Source organism: Lontra canadensis, unplaced genomic scaffold (assembly GCF_010015895.1).
Source record: "Lontra canadensis isolate GAN:19392208 unplaced genomic scaffold, GSC_riverotter_1.0 scaffold7, whole genome shotgun sequence".
NCBI lineage: Eukaryota > Metazoa > Chordata > Mammalia > Carnivora > Mustelidae > Lontra > Lontra canadensis.
The window spans coordinates 33,131,711-33,149,327 of NW_022631001.1; the positions used below are offsets into that span (position 1 = coordinate 33,131,711).

A 17,617-nucleotide genomic window follows, 5' to 3' on the forward strand; every position below is an offset into this window, starting at 1 on the left:
TTCAACATTTTAAGGATGTTCACGTAAAAAGTAAAAATAATGATAATAAGATAAACTAAAGAAAAAATTCTGGCTGTTTTAGTAATTTTTTTTTTGTTTTAGTAATTTTTTAAAACGCATCTATATTTAGTATTAGAGACAATCAACAGAAATATATTTTTTAAGATTTTTATTTATTTATTTGACAGAGAGAGATCACAAGTAGACAGGCAGGCAGAGAGAGAGAGAGAGAGAGAGAAGCAGGCTCCCTGCTGAGCAGAGAGCCCGATGCGGGACTCGATCCCAGGACCCTAAGATCATGACCTGAGCCGAAGGCAGCGGCTTAACCCACTGAGCCACCCAGGCGCCCCAATCAACAGAAATATTAATCTAATAATAGTTAATGAAAAACTAGCTAAAGTTAATTAAAGTAAGCAAAAAGAAAGTATACATATAAAAAAGTTCATACTAAAACTGAATCATGAGGAAATAGAAATTTTGAGCAGACCAATAATGCATAAGGAGATTGAAACAGTAATCAAAACTTCCCAACAAAGAAAAGTTGAGGACTGGATGGATTGGTAAATCCTACCAAACATTTAAAGATGAATTAATACTAATGCTTCTCATATTTTCAAAAAAAGTGAAGAGGAGGGAACACTCCCAAACTAATTTTACAAGGCCAGCATTACCCTGATAACAAAGCCAAATAAGGACACTATAAGAAAAGAAAACTAAGGGCTAATATCCCTGATGAACAGAGGCAAAAATTCTCAATAAAGTATCTGCAAACTGAATTCAGCATCACATTAAAAGGCTCATACACAATCATCAAGCAGGATTTATATCTGGGATGTAAGGATGGTTCGACATACACAAATCGAACAATGTGATATACCATTAATAGAATGAAAGATTTAAAAATCACATGGTAATCTCAATAGAAGCAGAAAAAGCATTTGACAAAATTCAACATCCTTTCACGGTAAAAATTCTCAACAAATTGGGCATAAAAGGAATGTACCTCAACATAACAAATGCTATATATGGCAAGTCCACAGCTAACATCTTACTCAATGGTAAAAAGTTGAAGGATTTCCTGCTAAGATCAGGAATAAGACAAGGGTGCCATTCTTTTTTTTTTTTTTTTTAAGATTTATTTATTTATTTATTTATTTGACAGAAAGAGATCACAAGTAGGCAGAGAGGCCCGCAGAGGGAGAGAGTAGAGGAAGCAGGCTCCCTGCTGAGCAGAGAGCCTGAGGCAGGGCTCAATCCCAGATAATGACCCAAGTTGAAGGCAGAGGCTTTAACCCACTGAGACACTCAGGCACCCCAAGGGTGCCCTCTCTTAACCATTCAATTCCACATAGTACTAGAAATCCTAGTTGGAGCAATTAGGCAAGAAGAAAAAATAAAAAGCATCCACATAAGGAAGGAAGAAGTAAAACTGTCTCTGTAGATGATATGATTTTATATAGAGAAAATCCTGAAGACTCGACCAAAAAGCTATTACAACTAATAAACTAATTCAGTAAGTTGCAGGGTACAAAGTCAACATACAAAAATCAGTTGCATTTCTATACACTAACAAAAAACTATCTGAAAAGGAAATAAAACAATCCCATTTATAACAGCATCAAATATAATTAAAAACTTGGGACAGATGTCTAATAGACACGTGAAAAAATGCTCAACATCACTAGGCATCAGGGAAATACAAATCAAAACTATAATGTGATACCTAATTCACACCAGTCAGAATGGCTAAAATTAGCAACTCGGGAAACAAGAGATGTTGACGAGGATGTGGAAAAAGGGGAACCCTCTTACCCTGCTGGTAGGAATGTAAACTGGTTCAGCTACTCTGGAAAAAATGTGGATATTCCTCAAAAAGGTTAAAAATAAAACTACCCTATGACCCAGCAACTGCATTACTAGGTATTTACTGAAAGGATATAAAAATAGTGATTCAGGGGCGCCTGAGTGGCTCATGGATTAAAGCCTCTGCCTTTGGCTCAGGTCATGATCTCAAGGTCCTGGGATTGAGCCCTGCATCAGGCTCACTGCTTGGCAGGGAGCCTGCTTCCTCCTCTCTCTCTCTCTCTCTCTGCCTGCCTCTATGCCTACTTGTGATCTCTCTGTCAAATAAATAAATAAAAATCTTAAAAAAAAAAAAAAGCGATTCAAAGGGGCATAGGCACCCCAATGTTTATAGCATCAATGTCCACGACAGACAAAATATGGAAAAGAGCCCAGATGTCCAATGACACGTGAATGAAAAAGGAAGATGTGGTACATATACACAATGGAATATTACTCAGCCATCAAAAAGAATGAAATCTTGCTATTTGCAATGACATGAATAGAACTAGAGGGTATTATGCTAAGCAAAATAAGTCAGTCAGAGAAGACAAATACCATATGATTTCACTCATATATGGAATTTGATAAACAAAACAGAGGATCATAGGGGAAGGGAAGGAAAAATAAAATAAGATAAAAACAGAGAGGGATGAAAACCATGAGACTCTTAATCACAGGAAACAAACTGAGGGTTGGTGAAGGGGAGGCAGGTGGGGGCATGGGGTAATTGGCTGATGGGCATTAAGGCACTTGATGTAATGAGCACTGGGTGTTATATGCAACTGATGAATTAGTAAATTCTACCCTGGAAACTAATACACTATATGTTAACTAAATTGAATTTAAATGAAATATTAAAAAAAAAAAAACCTTAGGGATAAGTTTAACCAAGGAGATGAAAGATCTGTATGTTAAAACACAGAAGACTTTAATGAAAGAACCTAAAGACACAAATAAATGGAACAATAGCCTGTGTTTATGAATCAGAAGAATTAATGTTGTTAAAATGTTCACACTACCCAAAACCATCTATAGATTCAATACAATCTCTATCAAAATTCTAATGACATTTTTCATAGAAACAGAAAAAAAAATCTTAAAATTTATATGGAATGATGAAAGACCCCAAATAGCCAAAGCAATTCTGAAAAACAACAAAGCTGGAAGCATTACAATTCTTGATTTAAAATTGTATTACAAAGCTAGGGCGCCTGGGTGGCTCAGTGGGTAAAGCTGCTGCCTTCGGCTCAGGTCATGATCTCAGGGTCCTGGGATCGAGCCCCACATCGGGCTCTCTGCTCAGTGGGGAGCCTGCTTCCCTCTCTCTCTCTCTCTCTGCCTGCTTGTGATCTCTCTCTGTCAAATAAATAAATAAAATCTAAAAAAAATTGTATTACAAAGCTAGAGTAATAAAAATAGTAAGGTATTGTCATAAAAACAAACACACAGATCAATAGAAGAGAAATGATATCATAGAAATAAACTCACACATATAAGGTCAATGAATATTTGAGCCAGGAATATTCAATGGGAAAGATAATCTCTTCAATAAATGGTGCTGGGGTGCGCCTGGGGGGCTCAGTGGGTTAAAGCCTCTGCCTTCGGCTCAGGTCATGATCCCAGGGTCCTGGGATCGAGTCCCACATCGGGCTCTCTCCTCAGCAGGGAGCCTGCTTCCCTCTCTCTCTCTCTCTGCCTAACTCTCTGCCTACTTATGATCTCTGTCAAGTAAATAAATAAAATCTTAAAAAAAAAATGGTACTGGGAAACTGGATACTCACATGTGAAAGAATGAAACTGGTCTATCACAAAAAATTACTCAAAATGGATTAAATACATAAACATAAGAACCCAAACTATAAAACTACTAGAGGAAAAGCTTCTTTATATTGGTTTGGCAATGACTTTTTTCAATAAGACACCAATAGAAAAAAATAAAGAAGTGGGACAATATCAAACTAAAAAGTTTCTTCACAGCAAAAGAAATAAATCAGCAAAATGAAAAGGCAACCTACAGAATAGGAGAAAATATATGCAAACCACCTATCTGAGAATGGAATAAAACTAAAATATATTAGAAACACATACAACTCGGTAGCAAAACAAACACCTATCCGATTAAAAACTGGGCAAAGGACCTGAATGGACATTTTTCCAAAGACATATAAATGCCATGAAAAGATGCTTAGCATCACTAATCATCAGGGAAATGCAAATCAAAACCACAGTGAGTTATCATCTTACATTTGTTAGAATGATTACCAAAAAGACAAGAGGTAACAAGTGTTGGCAAGGCAGTAGAGAAAAGGCATCCGGTAAGCACTCTTATTGAAATGTAAATTAGTGCAGCCATTTCGGAAAACAGTATGGAGGTACCTGAAGAAATTAAAAATAGAACTACCATATGATCCAGGAATCCCACTTCTGATTATATATCCAAAAGAAATTAAATCCCTATCTCAAAGAGATATCTACATTCTCATTACATGTTCATTACAACATTATTCATAACAGCTAAAACAAGGAAACAACCCAAGTGTCAATGGATAAATGAATAAAAAAAATACGTATAATACAATGGAATGTTATTGAGCCACAAAAAGGAAGAAATCCTTTTTTGTGACAACATGGACAGACCTTAAAGGCATTATGTTAAGTGAAACAACTCAGAGAAAGACAAATACTCTATGTTTTCACTTATATGTGGAATTAAAAAAAAAAAAAAAGCTGAATTCACAGAAATAGAAAGTAGAATGGTGGTTAACAGGGACTCAGGAGTGTGAGAAATGGGAGATGCTGGTCAAAGGGCAGAAATTCTAAATATAAAATGAATAAATTCTGGAGGTCTAATGTATAGCATGATGATTATCATTAACAAAACTGTATTATATACTGAAAAGTGGTTTAGAGAGTAGATCTTAAATATTATTAGCATACACATAAAAATGATAATTATGTAAGGTGACAGAGGTGTTAACTAACCTTCTATAGTAAACATTTCACAATATATACTTGAATCAAGTCATCACATTGTAAACCTTAAACTTAAATAAGCTATATGTCAATAATACCTCAATAAAGCTGGGGAAAAAAAGTATTAAGTACAAATGATACAAGACTACTGTTTATGGAAATAGACTGATAATAGCTGAAGGTCCAAGATCATTTTAGTCTGTGACTTTAAAAATGTCTAATAAGGGGCACCTGGGTGGCTCAGTGGGTTAAGCCTCTGCCTTCGGCTCAGGTCATGATCTCAGGGTCCTGGGATCGAGCCCCGCATCAGGCTCTTTGCTCAGCGGGAGCCTGCTTCTCTCTCTCTCTCTGTCTGCCTCTCTGCCTACTTGTGATCTCTGTCAAATAGATAAATAAAATCTTTAAAAATAATAATAAAATAAAAATGTCTAATAAGGGTAACTTGGGCTCAGTCAGTTAAGCCTCTGCCTTCAGCTCAAGTCATGATCCCAAGGTATTGGGACTGATCCCTGCATCAGGCTCCCTGCTCAGTGGGAAGCCTGCTTCTCCCTCTCCTGTTCCCCCTGCTTCTCTCTCTGTCAAATAATAAAACCTTTAAAATAAAAAAAGTCTAATAAATAATACACTGTAAAAACTGTGGAATATTCTGAAATTAGTATACTTGCTGTTAAAATCCAAATTATAGCTAAGCGGATATAACAAAACATGTCCTGAATATTTTTTTTTTTTAAGATTTTATTTATTTATTTGACACACAGAGAAAGAGAGCACAAGTAGGCAAACAGGCAGGCAGAGGGAAAGGGGGAAGCAGGCTTCCCCACTGAGCAGAGAGCCCGATGCGGGGCTCGATCCCAGGACACTGGGATAATGACCTGAGCTAAAGGCAGTGGCTTAACCCACTGAGCCACCCAGGCACCCAACAACATGTCAGGAATATTTCACAAAATTATTCGGGTTAAGGAGGGACATCTGAGTTAAATAGCTATGGATTAAATGATAAAATGAGATGGGCTATAAAACCAGCCCTATGAATACAATCTTACTAACATTAAAAAACAAAAACAAAAACAAAACTAGTTTTCCACACTTAAAACACAAATCTTCAGGTAAACAACAATAGTTCACATAGACTAAAAGAAACAAATAAACAAGATGGCAAGTAAGAGATGAAGGTGATTGACAGGAAATTATGGGCTGATGGTAGAAGTCCACATAATTATTTCAGGCAAACACAGAGACATCTCAAACTATGAAAAACAAATTCATTATCCTAACAATCCTTGGAGAGAAGAACCAAGGAAATGGTATCATTACATTTAGACCTTCCACAGGAAAACTGGTCAAGGCTACAACTTATCTGCTTCCTGTCTGTGTTTTATAAAATCCACCACTACCATCTCACACCCAACCCAGGTAGTGAACTCTGATAAAAGTCTAATATTGGCCTTCAACAACAGTCCAACCAAAATGACTGGTGATAAGAACATGCTCTTAGTCAGAATTATCAGTACCACATGTTCTGGAAACTACAACTCTGCACATGGCGCTGTTTTAGAGGCATCCTTCTTTTTCCTTCCCTTTCTTATCTTTTCCTTATTTTTTCCCTGAAAAATTAAATTTTGAATATGTAAGCAAAAGATAATTCAGCTCAAACATACTAGAGAGTAAAATAATGAAATGTGATCTTCAAATGACTAATAATCATACATTCTGGCATATTTCATCCATAGAACATCTGATGAAATAATGATTACCATTTTCTTCATTCACTCATTTATTCAAAAAATATTAATGTCTTCTGAGTCCAAGGTACTATACCAAATATAGAGCACACACAGAATACTAAGATAAGGAAGTTCTTAAAGCTCACAGTCTTATTAACTCCTTACTAATAAAAGGGAGAAAGCATAGAGGAGAATTTCCATACCATCCCTGAAGACATCTGGGAATCAACATATCAGTCCTGTACTGCTTCTAGACTTCTACTTCTAGACTTTCTATTATCTGAGGATAAAATCTCTAATTTGTTTAAGCACTGTACTTTAAAAAAAAAATAAAAGGTATACATATAAAAAGTTAAAATAGTTTTATAAGTTTAAGATTTTATTAATTAATTAATTTATTTATTTATTTAATTTATCTGAGAGAGAGAGAGAAAACACAATCAGGGAGGAGAAGCAGAGGGAGAGGAGTAAGTAGACTCTGTGCTGAGTACAGAGCTTGAGGCAGGGCTTAATCCCAAGACCCCTGAAATCACAACCTGAGCTGAAATCAAGAGTCAGGTGCTTAACTGACTGAGCCACCCAGGTGCCCCTAGTTATATAAGTTTTTTAAAAAAATATCTTCATTGAAAGATTAAACACAAATATAGAAAATCATGCAAATAAAAAAGATAGCTTAAGGAATTATCTTACAAACACTACTTAAGAAAGAGAACTTTGCCAGCAACCCTAAAGGCCCCTTCCACGTGCAACCAATCAGAGCTACCTCTCTAGTGCCACAAGTAACCCTTATCTTGACTTTTCTATTAACCATTTTCCTGATTTTTTTCTATAGTTTTATCACCCAAGTGTGCATTCCTAGACACTATACACTAGACACCATAATTCAATCTCACTCTATTAAAAAGGGGATTTTTTAAAAAGATATTTATTTGTTTATTTATTTGAGAAAGAGTGAGAGAGAGCACAGAGGGAGAGGAAGAAGGAGAAGCGGACTCGCTACTGAGCAGAGAGTCTGGCTTGAACCCAGGAACCTGAGATCACAACCTGAGCTGAAGGCAGACATCCAACTGACCGAGCCACCCAGAAGCCCCCCAAATAGGATGTTTTACAACTCCTTTAATCTAGAGGTTACTCCTCCTTTCCCTTCCTTATAATTTATTTGTTAAAGAACCTGGGATATTTGACCAATAGAGTTTCTATAAACAGATTTTTTTTTTAAGTTTGTAATTCTAATTCCAGTATAGTTAACATACAGTGTTGTATTAGTTTCAGGTGTGTAACACAGTGATTCAACAATTCTATACATTACTCAGTGCTCATCATGATAAGTGTACTCTTAATCCCCTTCACCTATTTCCTTCATCCTCCCACCCCACCTCCCCTCTAGTAAACATCAGTTTGTTCTCTATGATGAAGAATATGTTTCTTGGTTTCTCTCTCTTTTTTCCTTTGCTTATTTTTTTTTCTTAAATTCCACATATAAGTGAAATCATATGGTATTTCTCTTTCTCTGACTTATTTTGCTTAGCATTATACTCTCTAGCTCCACCCATGTTGTTGCAAATGGCAATATTTTAATTCTATTTTATGGCTGATAATATTTCATCACATATATACACCACATTATCTAAGAACCTAATTTTGACAATTGCAATCTTGTGCAGTTCACCATGTTCCCCTATCTTCTATATTTTCTGCAATCAGATTTAATCCCGCCAGCAAAACTACAGGTACTGTTTGGCAAGGCTAGATCTGTCTGTTTTCTTTCCTAACACAATACTTGTTGATGCTCAGAACTTCATTTACTAAAGAACGTAAAATGATGAAGTTCTAGCACTATAATTTTTTTTCATTTATTGATAGAATACTTTTAAAAAGAGACAATTTCCCTAATCAACTATTAGGTTATCCTGTACTACAATTCATATAGACAATACAGAAAAAATGCTGCGTTCTTTTCCTTTATTGATAAGTTTTCAAGATAACAAATCATTTCCCTGTCACATTCTAAGATAATAATTTTTCATTTAATATTATTACAAATTCATAAAAACGTTTGCTGGGGGCAGCTGGATGGCTCAGTCAGTTAGGCATCAACTCTTGGTTTCAGCTCAGGTCAAGATCTTAGGATCGTGAGGTTGAGCCCTATGTTGGGCTCTGCACTCAGTGGGGAGTCTGCTTGAGATGCTCTTCCTTTCCCTCTGCTCCAATGTTCATGTGCTCTTTCTCTCTCTCTCTCTCGCAAATAATTTTTAAAAAATTTTTAATTAAAAAATTTTTAAAAGATAAAATATCTGCTGGGTTTCAACCAATTGTAATTTTCACCATTTATGAAGAAGCTCAAATTATACCATTGTAGATCCATGCAAGTCTCTTCAAGGTAGCTCCTGAATTCCTTTGACAAGGCCCTAATAATTTTTTCCTTATTGAGTTATAATTCATATACCATAAAACTCACCCTTATATAGCATACAGTTCCGTGGGGTTTAGCACAGTCATAGGTTGTAAAACTATCACCAGTCTCTAACTCTAAAACAATTTCATGACCTGAAGAGAAACCCAATTCTCATTATCAGTCACTCCATTTGTTCCCTCCCCACCAGCTCCTGGCACCCACTAATCTCTCTGTCTTGATGGACTTCCCTATTGTAGACATTTCCTATAAATGGAATCATAAAATATTATGGCCCTTTGAGTCTTGCTTCTTTTACTTTGACACAATGTTTTCAAGATTTGTTTCATTTGTAGCATGTAACAACAATCATTCCTTTTTATGGCTGAATATTATTCCATTATGTGGATATACCACCATTTGTTTAACCATTTATGAGTTGATGGACATTTGGATTGTTTTTTTTATTTTTATTTTTTTAAAGATTTTATTTGACAGGCAGAGATCACAAGAAGGCAGAGAGGCAGGCGGAGAGAGAGGAGGAAGCAGGCTCCCTGCCGAGCAGAGAGCCCGATGCGGGGCTCCATCCCAGGACCCTGGGATAAGGACCTGAGCCGAAGGCAGAGCCTTTAACTCACTGAGCCACCCAGGCGCCCCTGGGTTATTTTTGGTTTTTTTTGGCTATTATGAGTAATGCTGCTATGGACATTCATATATAAGTTTTTATATGAATATAGGTTTTCAATTCACTTGTAGAATTTAATATACTTTAACATAGGCACACACAGACATACTGTAAATCATCACACAATCAAGATAATGACCACAAACATCCCAAAGTTTCCTCATAACTCTTTGTCATCCCTCTCTTCCCACTCCCAGGGCAACCAGTGACCCGTTTCTATTACTACAGATTAGACTGCATTTTCTTGAACTTTATAGAAACCAAATCATACAGTATGCATTCTTTTTTGTAAGGCTTTTTAAATTCAGCATAATTATTTTCTGATTAATCCATGCTGTAGCATATATCAATAATTCATTACTTTGCATTACTTAGTAGCATTCCACTGTATGGATATATCAGAGATTATTTATCCATGATCCTCATTATATATCCACTGTCATTGATGAACACTGATCTTGTTCCCAGTTATTTACTATTACAGAAATGTGAATATGAACATTCATGTACAAGTATTTTATGGAAAATGCTATCATTTTCTTTAGGTAAATGGAGTGAAAGCCTTAGGAGTGGAATGGCTGGATTATTTGGTTTATTTAACTTTTTTAGAAAGTTAAACTGTGCTCTAATTCACATTCTCATCAGCAGTGAATTAAATTTACAATTCCTCTATAACTTTGCCAATATTCAGGCAGCACTCTGAAGAGCTGGAATGCTGTTTTCCCTCTCCCTCCCTCCCAAGGGAGATGCCCTAAGTTGTGCACCTTCTGCCAACTGCCACAAGCAGCGATGATACAGCAAGCTCTACCCTTCACTCTTCTTTGTTCTCAGTGGCATCAAAACAGTGCTGATTCTGTCAGTGCTCCAAATGAGACAGTTTCACCCTCTGGCAGCCCTCCATAAAGCTGGAAAATTGCATATATACTCCATTCTTCTCCTTCCCCATCCCCCAAGGAGAGGTGGCAAGCTGAGGTGTCCTCTCCCAGTGCTGAGCTGTGCTGGCTTAGGGGAGAGGCTGATAGGGTTAAGTGAAATTGTTCTTCTACCCATTTTAATGTGTCTGTTCTCAGCTTTGTGATCACCTGGGGTATTGGAAATTCTTTGCTACATTCTGGAATTCTCATAAAGGTATTTTGGTCAGTATATCACTGTTAAAGCAATGCTTCTGTGGAAGAAAAAGGACTAGGACTTCTTATGCTGCCATCTTGCTGATGTCACTCCCCAAATTCTAACTCTTGACTGTTTATCTCCTTCACTATTTTAAGCACAATTATTTAAATATGTGAATTTGTTAACTATTTTTCTAGTGCCCTGTGGGTTTTTATATTATCTATGGTTTCTTCTATATTTCTTTCATATAGGATTAGTCCTCATATTTCTGGTCATTTTTGATTGAGTGCTGGGCAAATTTTGTAGACATACTGAAGACCTAGAATGCAGTTACCTTGTTCCAGAGAGGAATTTACTTTTACTTGTACTATATGGCTAGAGACAGTAGCATCAAGGAGCATAATAATCATTTCAAGGAATTAAAATGATTTCAAGTTCCACTTCGTTTCCTCAAGGGACCTTGTGTGGACCTTGTTTACTTGTGATTTATTCATTCCTAGGTTGTGGTCCTCTGTAGTCTCAACTCAAAGCATGAGAGCTTTATAAAGAAATCTCCTGGGTGGCTCAGTTGGTTGGACGACTGCCTTCGGCTCAGGTCATGATCCCGGAGTCCCGGGATCGAGTCCCGCATCGGGCTCCCAGCTCCATGGGGAGTCCGCTTCTCCCTCTGACCTTCTCCTTGCTCATGCTCTCTCTCACTGCCTCTCTCTCAAATAAATAAATAAAATCTTAAAAAAAAAAAAAAAAGAAATCTCCCTTGATAAAACCTGACCTCAGTTTTCCTGCTCCCTGTGGGATATCAATACTGCTGTGATCAGCTTTTCAGTTACTTCTTCCAAAATCAACAGATGCTCTGGGAAAAACTGGTCCCAAATATACAGCTCACTTCTCTAGGTTTCGTTTAGTATCTTTACTGCCTCTCAAGCTTTCAAGTAGATGATGTTTACATTTACATAGTTTTTCTAGTTGTCATTGTTAAGACAGTTAGTCTAAATTATATAGACCACCGTTACTTGAAGACATGTCCAGGTTTTATAAATCATACTTTATCTACAGTAGTTTTTCTCAGTGGGAGTGCTACCGGTGTTTTTGAGGTAAAAGCTCTTCTGGTACACATACATCATCCATGAGGGATGTTTAATATCCCTAGTCCTGGGCACTAAATTCCAGTAACATCCCTCCCCTCCCCCTGGTCAAGCCATTGTAAAAACTCAAAAACATAACAGGCTTATAAAACACTCATTAAGATAAAAGGCAGATTACTTTATTTGTGTCACTATTTTTCTGTTCCCCTTAATGGTAATCTTTGTTTTTACTGACCCTTGTATGAGGTATATAGTCTCTTCTAAAAGTAAAAAAGTAATGTGAATAGTCCTTGGCTAAAATCAACCAAGTCAATGGTTAGTAGGGACCATGGACAGGCTTCAGATAACCCATAAACTCCATAAAATTATTTCTAGAAGATTATGGAAAGAGTATTTCATCAACAAGATATTCTTGGGGCGACTGGGTGGCTCAGTGCATTAAGCCTCTGCCTTTGGCACAGGTCATGATCCCAGAGTCCTGGGATTGAGCCCCGTATTGGGCTCTCTGCTCAGCAGGGAGGCTGCTTCCCCCTCTCTCTCTGCCTGCCTCTCTGCCTACTTGTGATCTCTCTCTCTGTCAAATAAATAACATCTTTAAAAAACAACAAAAAACAAGATATTCTTTAGAGAACTAAGTACCACCAGGGAAATTACCTATTTCACATATTAAGAAAAAAAATAGCTTTAATTACATTAGGACTTAGTTGAAATGATTTAGTAAGCAGCAGAATATTTTTGGAAGGGAGAGATGAAGGGATAGGTAATTTTTTAGTGTTTGAACTCCTGACGGGAAGCAGATTAATGGGGGAAAAACTACTACTTTGGGATTGGTATCACCATTAATCTTTATTAAGATACTATAAAACTGTATATTTACATTAATTTCTTCTGAGGCTTTCTAAATTTGGCAACTGAAGTCACAGCAGAAGAATAAAGATGGGGCCATTAATGAAAAAGGAGTGACAAATTAGAAAGCTGAGCTAGAAGCAAAATTCAACATGAGACAGAAGGGAAACAAGAGGGTAGAAGTTTTGTGTAAGGTAATAATAATCCCATGGAGAATAACATGAACCCTAGGGAAGGGAAGGTTTCAATGTAACTTAAAAAAGACAAAGACAGATGGAGAACACTGACAAAGACTGAATCAAAGAGAATGGGACACTCCTATGCAGGCACATATAAAGGACAAGTAAGAGGTAAGGTAAATAGGAATCTCTGGCAGCCCCGATCAAAAACACCTTCACTTTAAAGTTGTATGATTCCTTAAAGGAAGTACAAGCTGTCCGATGGACAGAATGCATATCCTCCCTGCAATTCTTGAGCCTTTACATTGCTAGAAAATTGGTGATAAAGTTCTGATACAGATCATGGATTAGAAGGACAGGACTTTCTGTTTCATTCGACAAGGTTTCTGCAAAAGTAATTCAGTAAAGGAAAAGCAAAATATACCATCTATTCATCTTTTAAAACATAAGGATAATCTGCCTATTTTCTGTATGTCTAACTGACTCCAGAGCAAAAGCGGCCAGAGTTAAAAAATTTTTAAAAGAATAAGCATCATTTAAGATTAGGACCCACATAATTATCTATTTTGTGTATCAGGTATTGAGCTTAAAATAAATCCACAGGAGGACACTGACAATGGGGGAAAAAACATACCCAACTGCTGAAACAGAAGAGCGACGCTAGTGCCTGTGACGGGAAGACTATCATGCAAAGGAGTCTGGATCAGCTGTCTGTCTCCTGCACCCAAGGAAAACAGCTTCTGCAGAATGCAGGAAAAACACACACAGAAACATAAATGATTTCTTTTCAGACATTTTCTTAAGACCAAAAAAAAAAAAAAAAAATCCCTTTAAGTTCAAATTTTTAAAATTTTTTTGAAGTTAATATTGAGTTGGTGATAACCTTGTAAGATCCAATTAGCAGATGCCAAGAATAAAAATGTAACTGAAAACATTCAAGTTACACTGTGCTCAAATGATCATGGTATAAGAAAATTCAGTAATGAGAAAGCTGAAATTTATTAAATGATGAGATATAAAAATCGCTGACAATCACAGTTACCTAAAAAATAATAAAACATTAAAGTCAACATTTTTATGCCTATTTTATGTCAATAAAACTTGGAGAAAGAAATAAAACTATATAATATAAACCATATATGCATTATTTTAAAATTTTTAGTAGCCACAATAAAAAGTTTTTTACTTTATTATTTTTTTACTTATTTGTCAGAGAAATGGAGAGAAAGACAGAAAGAGCACAAAGGCAGGGGTTGTGGCAAGCAGAATCTGGAGAAGCATGCTCCCCACAGAGCAGGGAGCCGGACGCAGGACTCGATCCCAGGACCCTGGGATCATGACCTGTGCTGAAGGCAAATGCTTAACCAACTGAGCCATCCTGCTATCCCCCAACAAAAAGTTTTTTTAAATTAAAAAATAAATTCACAAAATAAAGTCAGCAGAAATCCCACCATGATAAAGGTCCTTGAAACAATTCCACTGCTATCAAATTTAGGTTATTTGTGACCAAACTCATATTTTATATTCTTCCCTTGGAGCAGGGGGAGAAGACTGAGGGAATAGGGCACAGGAGGAAAAAAAGGGAATAAAAATTAAAGAAAAAGAGAAGATACCAGGTAAGACAAAACATAGTTAAAAGGCAAAGGGCAAAGCAAATGGGTGTCCATTTCACTGGAAGTATCATCTGTCAGACTGAGGAGGATAAACAATGGAAGTTTTAGAGGCCTGTCCTCTTCTACAGTATTACACAAGAATAAACAAAATACACGATCAACTAATCAGTTTTAGGGCTTAAGGAGAAGAATTTTTTTTTAAGTTTGGTCCTCTAGAAACATTGAAACATAGAAGCTGAGGTTCTTATTGTTCTACTACAGAGACGACAATAAAAATTTTTGGACAAACAAGATGAAAAACCCATGACCACTCTGACAAAGTTTTGTTTCAGTAAAATAATTTAATGTTCTCCTTTAAGGCTAAATATATGACAAAATCCTTGGGAAATTTTAAGGAATAGATTACACTTTTTGGAAAAGATCTGTGATTCTGGATGATCATCAACATTATTATTGCTAAAGGTAGCAAACTGAAATAAGAAAAATAAGCCCCCTTCTTTCAAAGCTTACATGTGAGCTATTCTGTTAAAGATTACAAACACAGAAAAATGATTTTAGGGTCATGTATAATTGTTGTTATCCAGGGAAATGAATAAATAAATAAACCTATTCAGAAGTAGTTATAAGCGCTACAAAAATTGTTTTGAGAGTTTTCTTAATGTTATCTCCTAATTTTTAATCACTTATAAATTTTTTGATATAAGTTAATAAAATGAGCCATAACTACATAGAGGAGGAAGAAAGGCAAAAAGAATGTATTTTTAAATGTTTAAATATTAAAAAAAGTGCGTTTCCAAGAAAATGTAAACTAGAGTTCAAGTTACACAAAATATTACTTCTAATTATGCTATGTTAAAGGTGAACCCTGAGTTAAAATTAACCTCGTGACCTAAGAAAAGAATGGAATCTTGGGTCTCTCTCTAGAAGGCAGACAATAGGGATAATGATTAACTAAGATCTTCTTTAAAATGAGAATATTCGAGGACTTCTTTTTTTTTTTTTCCTTTCCTTCATAAATTAAATTAAATGGAGGAGAAGAAAAGAGGAGTAGGTCCTCTTTGTTTCCCTTCTCAGTCTATTTACCTGAGACCCTCCAGCCGCTGGGACAAGGCATGCACACAGGTTTGCAATGAGACTTTCCAAGGAGACATTCAGACTATCCACATACACAGTGTAGATCAAACCTAGGCAAGCCTGCAAAGAGAGATGCATGCAATTTTTTCATGGAAAAAGTAAGCATTGAAAATAAATTGCTGCAACATCTGCTGCTAGGAAATTTCCCTTTGAAGTCAGTAAAGTATATTCTACAATGACCACAGAACAAATTTTTAGCAGCAAATGTTATTAGGTTTATTAAATTTTCTTCCTTAATCAGAAGCTCTAAATGAGCTTCTGAGGTAAGTTTATAAAAAACAGAAATCTATAATTTGTAAAACAGGGGCTTGAGCTCAGATAACCACTTTAGCAAATTTGTAGGGCTTTAAAACTGTTTTTCTCTTACTTTACAAAACTCCCAATTTCAAGATAAAAATTAAGAAATTTTATATTTTTGTGATTCTTACAAATTCAGAACATCTGCTTTACAGAAAAATTTTGTGAATTATTACAGAGGTTAGCAAAATAGAGGTAAGATATTATAAACACTTTAAGTTCAGAAGAAGGTAGGTAGTAAAATGGAAGACAAAATACAATCTTTACAGATGATTCAGTTTATTAAAATTTGTGACTTTAAAAAATTAGAATTTGTTAGAAGTTATCCATTATCACTGAAATCTTGAAATGAAGCTAATTTTTATACAATATATAATCTCAATAATATACAAAGTTTTCCAGAAATTCCAAGTCCTTGGGAAATGTTAAGGTATATTTTATACCCTTCAAAGAGATCTGTGATTTTGGACAATAATCAACATTACTATTACCAAAGGTAGCAACTGAAATAAAAGAATAGCCCTCTTCTTTCATAGCTTCAATGTATTTATAACTAAATAAAAATTTTTTTGCATTGGAAAATTCGGAGTGTCTCAAAAAGGAAAATATCTGGAAGTAAAGAATATTTTAAAGCCATCCTGGCAATCAGAACTTTTTGAAATTGCAAATATCCATTCTACTTACTTGGGCCTGGTATTCCTCAAAAGAAGATAAATAAAAACAGACAAAATTGTTATATTACTAATGCATTTTAAATTTGCTACAAGCAATCAAATAATTTCTTTTAGATTCATAAATTTTGGAGTCAGTAGCCATGGGATCTATATTAAAGCAAACACTACATCTTTATAAGTTTAAATAGTCACATTAACTCAGAAATTTATTTTACCCAACATAAACACATTTTTCAGTTCACACTAAATTTGTTTTATTGATGGATCCCTAAATCAATTTAAAGACATTTTAAATACAAAATCATGTTACCACGGTTCACTCAAAATAGATTCACACAATAATACAAATCAATAATGACAACTGTGAGTTCTTTACCCTAAAAATTTCTGGATAATCTAATCTGGATACCAACACCAGGCTTTTGGGAGCAAACACTTCTGCAGGCTGAATTAAACCAGACACTTCCACTTCACCTTCAATCTCTTCCTTCTTTGTTCCCTAGAAAAAGATGCACTGTAATCAAGAGACAGAATTTCCTAGGTTTATAACTCACAAAAAACAGACATATCACACATTTTCATGTAATTTATAAAATGCAAAATTAATTATAAAAAATAATTTATAATTTACAAAACTCAAAAGTAAAGACACAGACTTTGACAGGAATCTAAGAGGCAAGTAAGCAGGCAAAAAAATTATAAAGGAAGGCACGCTTATTTCACTTCTGAAAAGCTCCTTATGCTATAGATTCATACCACAGCTTTGTAGGAGCATTTGGTTTCTGACGGAGGTACCAGTAATCAAAGGTAAAGAAGACACATTTTAAATTATTTAAATAGTGACCCAAACAAGTAAAAATGACACTCACTTAAATGGAAAGTCAGTTTTTAAGAAAGAAAAGATCTGTTTTAGAAGTAAGGCACTAATTTTCATTCCTGTTTTTCTAATTGTTTCAATCTTTCAAACAAAAGTGATGATCATTTAGGATTCTAAGACTGACAGAATGCTCAGTGCGCTTAGAAGTAAAGCCCAACTGGCTCTAAATTCCTTTTGTTAGTA

At 35.5% G+C, this 17,617-nt stretch overlaps 1 protein-coding gene across 2 annotated transcripts in view; it reads right to left on the reverse strand.

Moving 5' to 3' along the window:
* The window catches only part of SBF2 (SET binding factor 2), a 485,581-nt gene that overhangs the window by 230,527 nt on the left and 237,437 nt on the right, over window positions 1-17,617 (reverse strand). For both annotated transcript variants that reach the window (XM_032853454.1, XM_032853455.1), the window contains exons 4-6: window positions 16,934-17,056; window positions 15,536-15,646; window positions 13,474-13,579 (exon numbers count right to left, since the gene is read on the reverse strand). In XM_032853454.1, coding sequence (XP_032709345.1) covers window positions 13,474-13,579; window positions 15,536-15,646; window positions 16,934-17,056 — 340 coding nt within the window. The remainder of the gene's footprint in view (window positions 1-13,473; window positions 13,580-15,535; window positions 15,647-16,933; window positions 17,057-17,617) is intronic.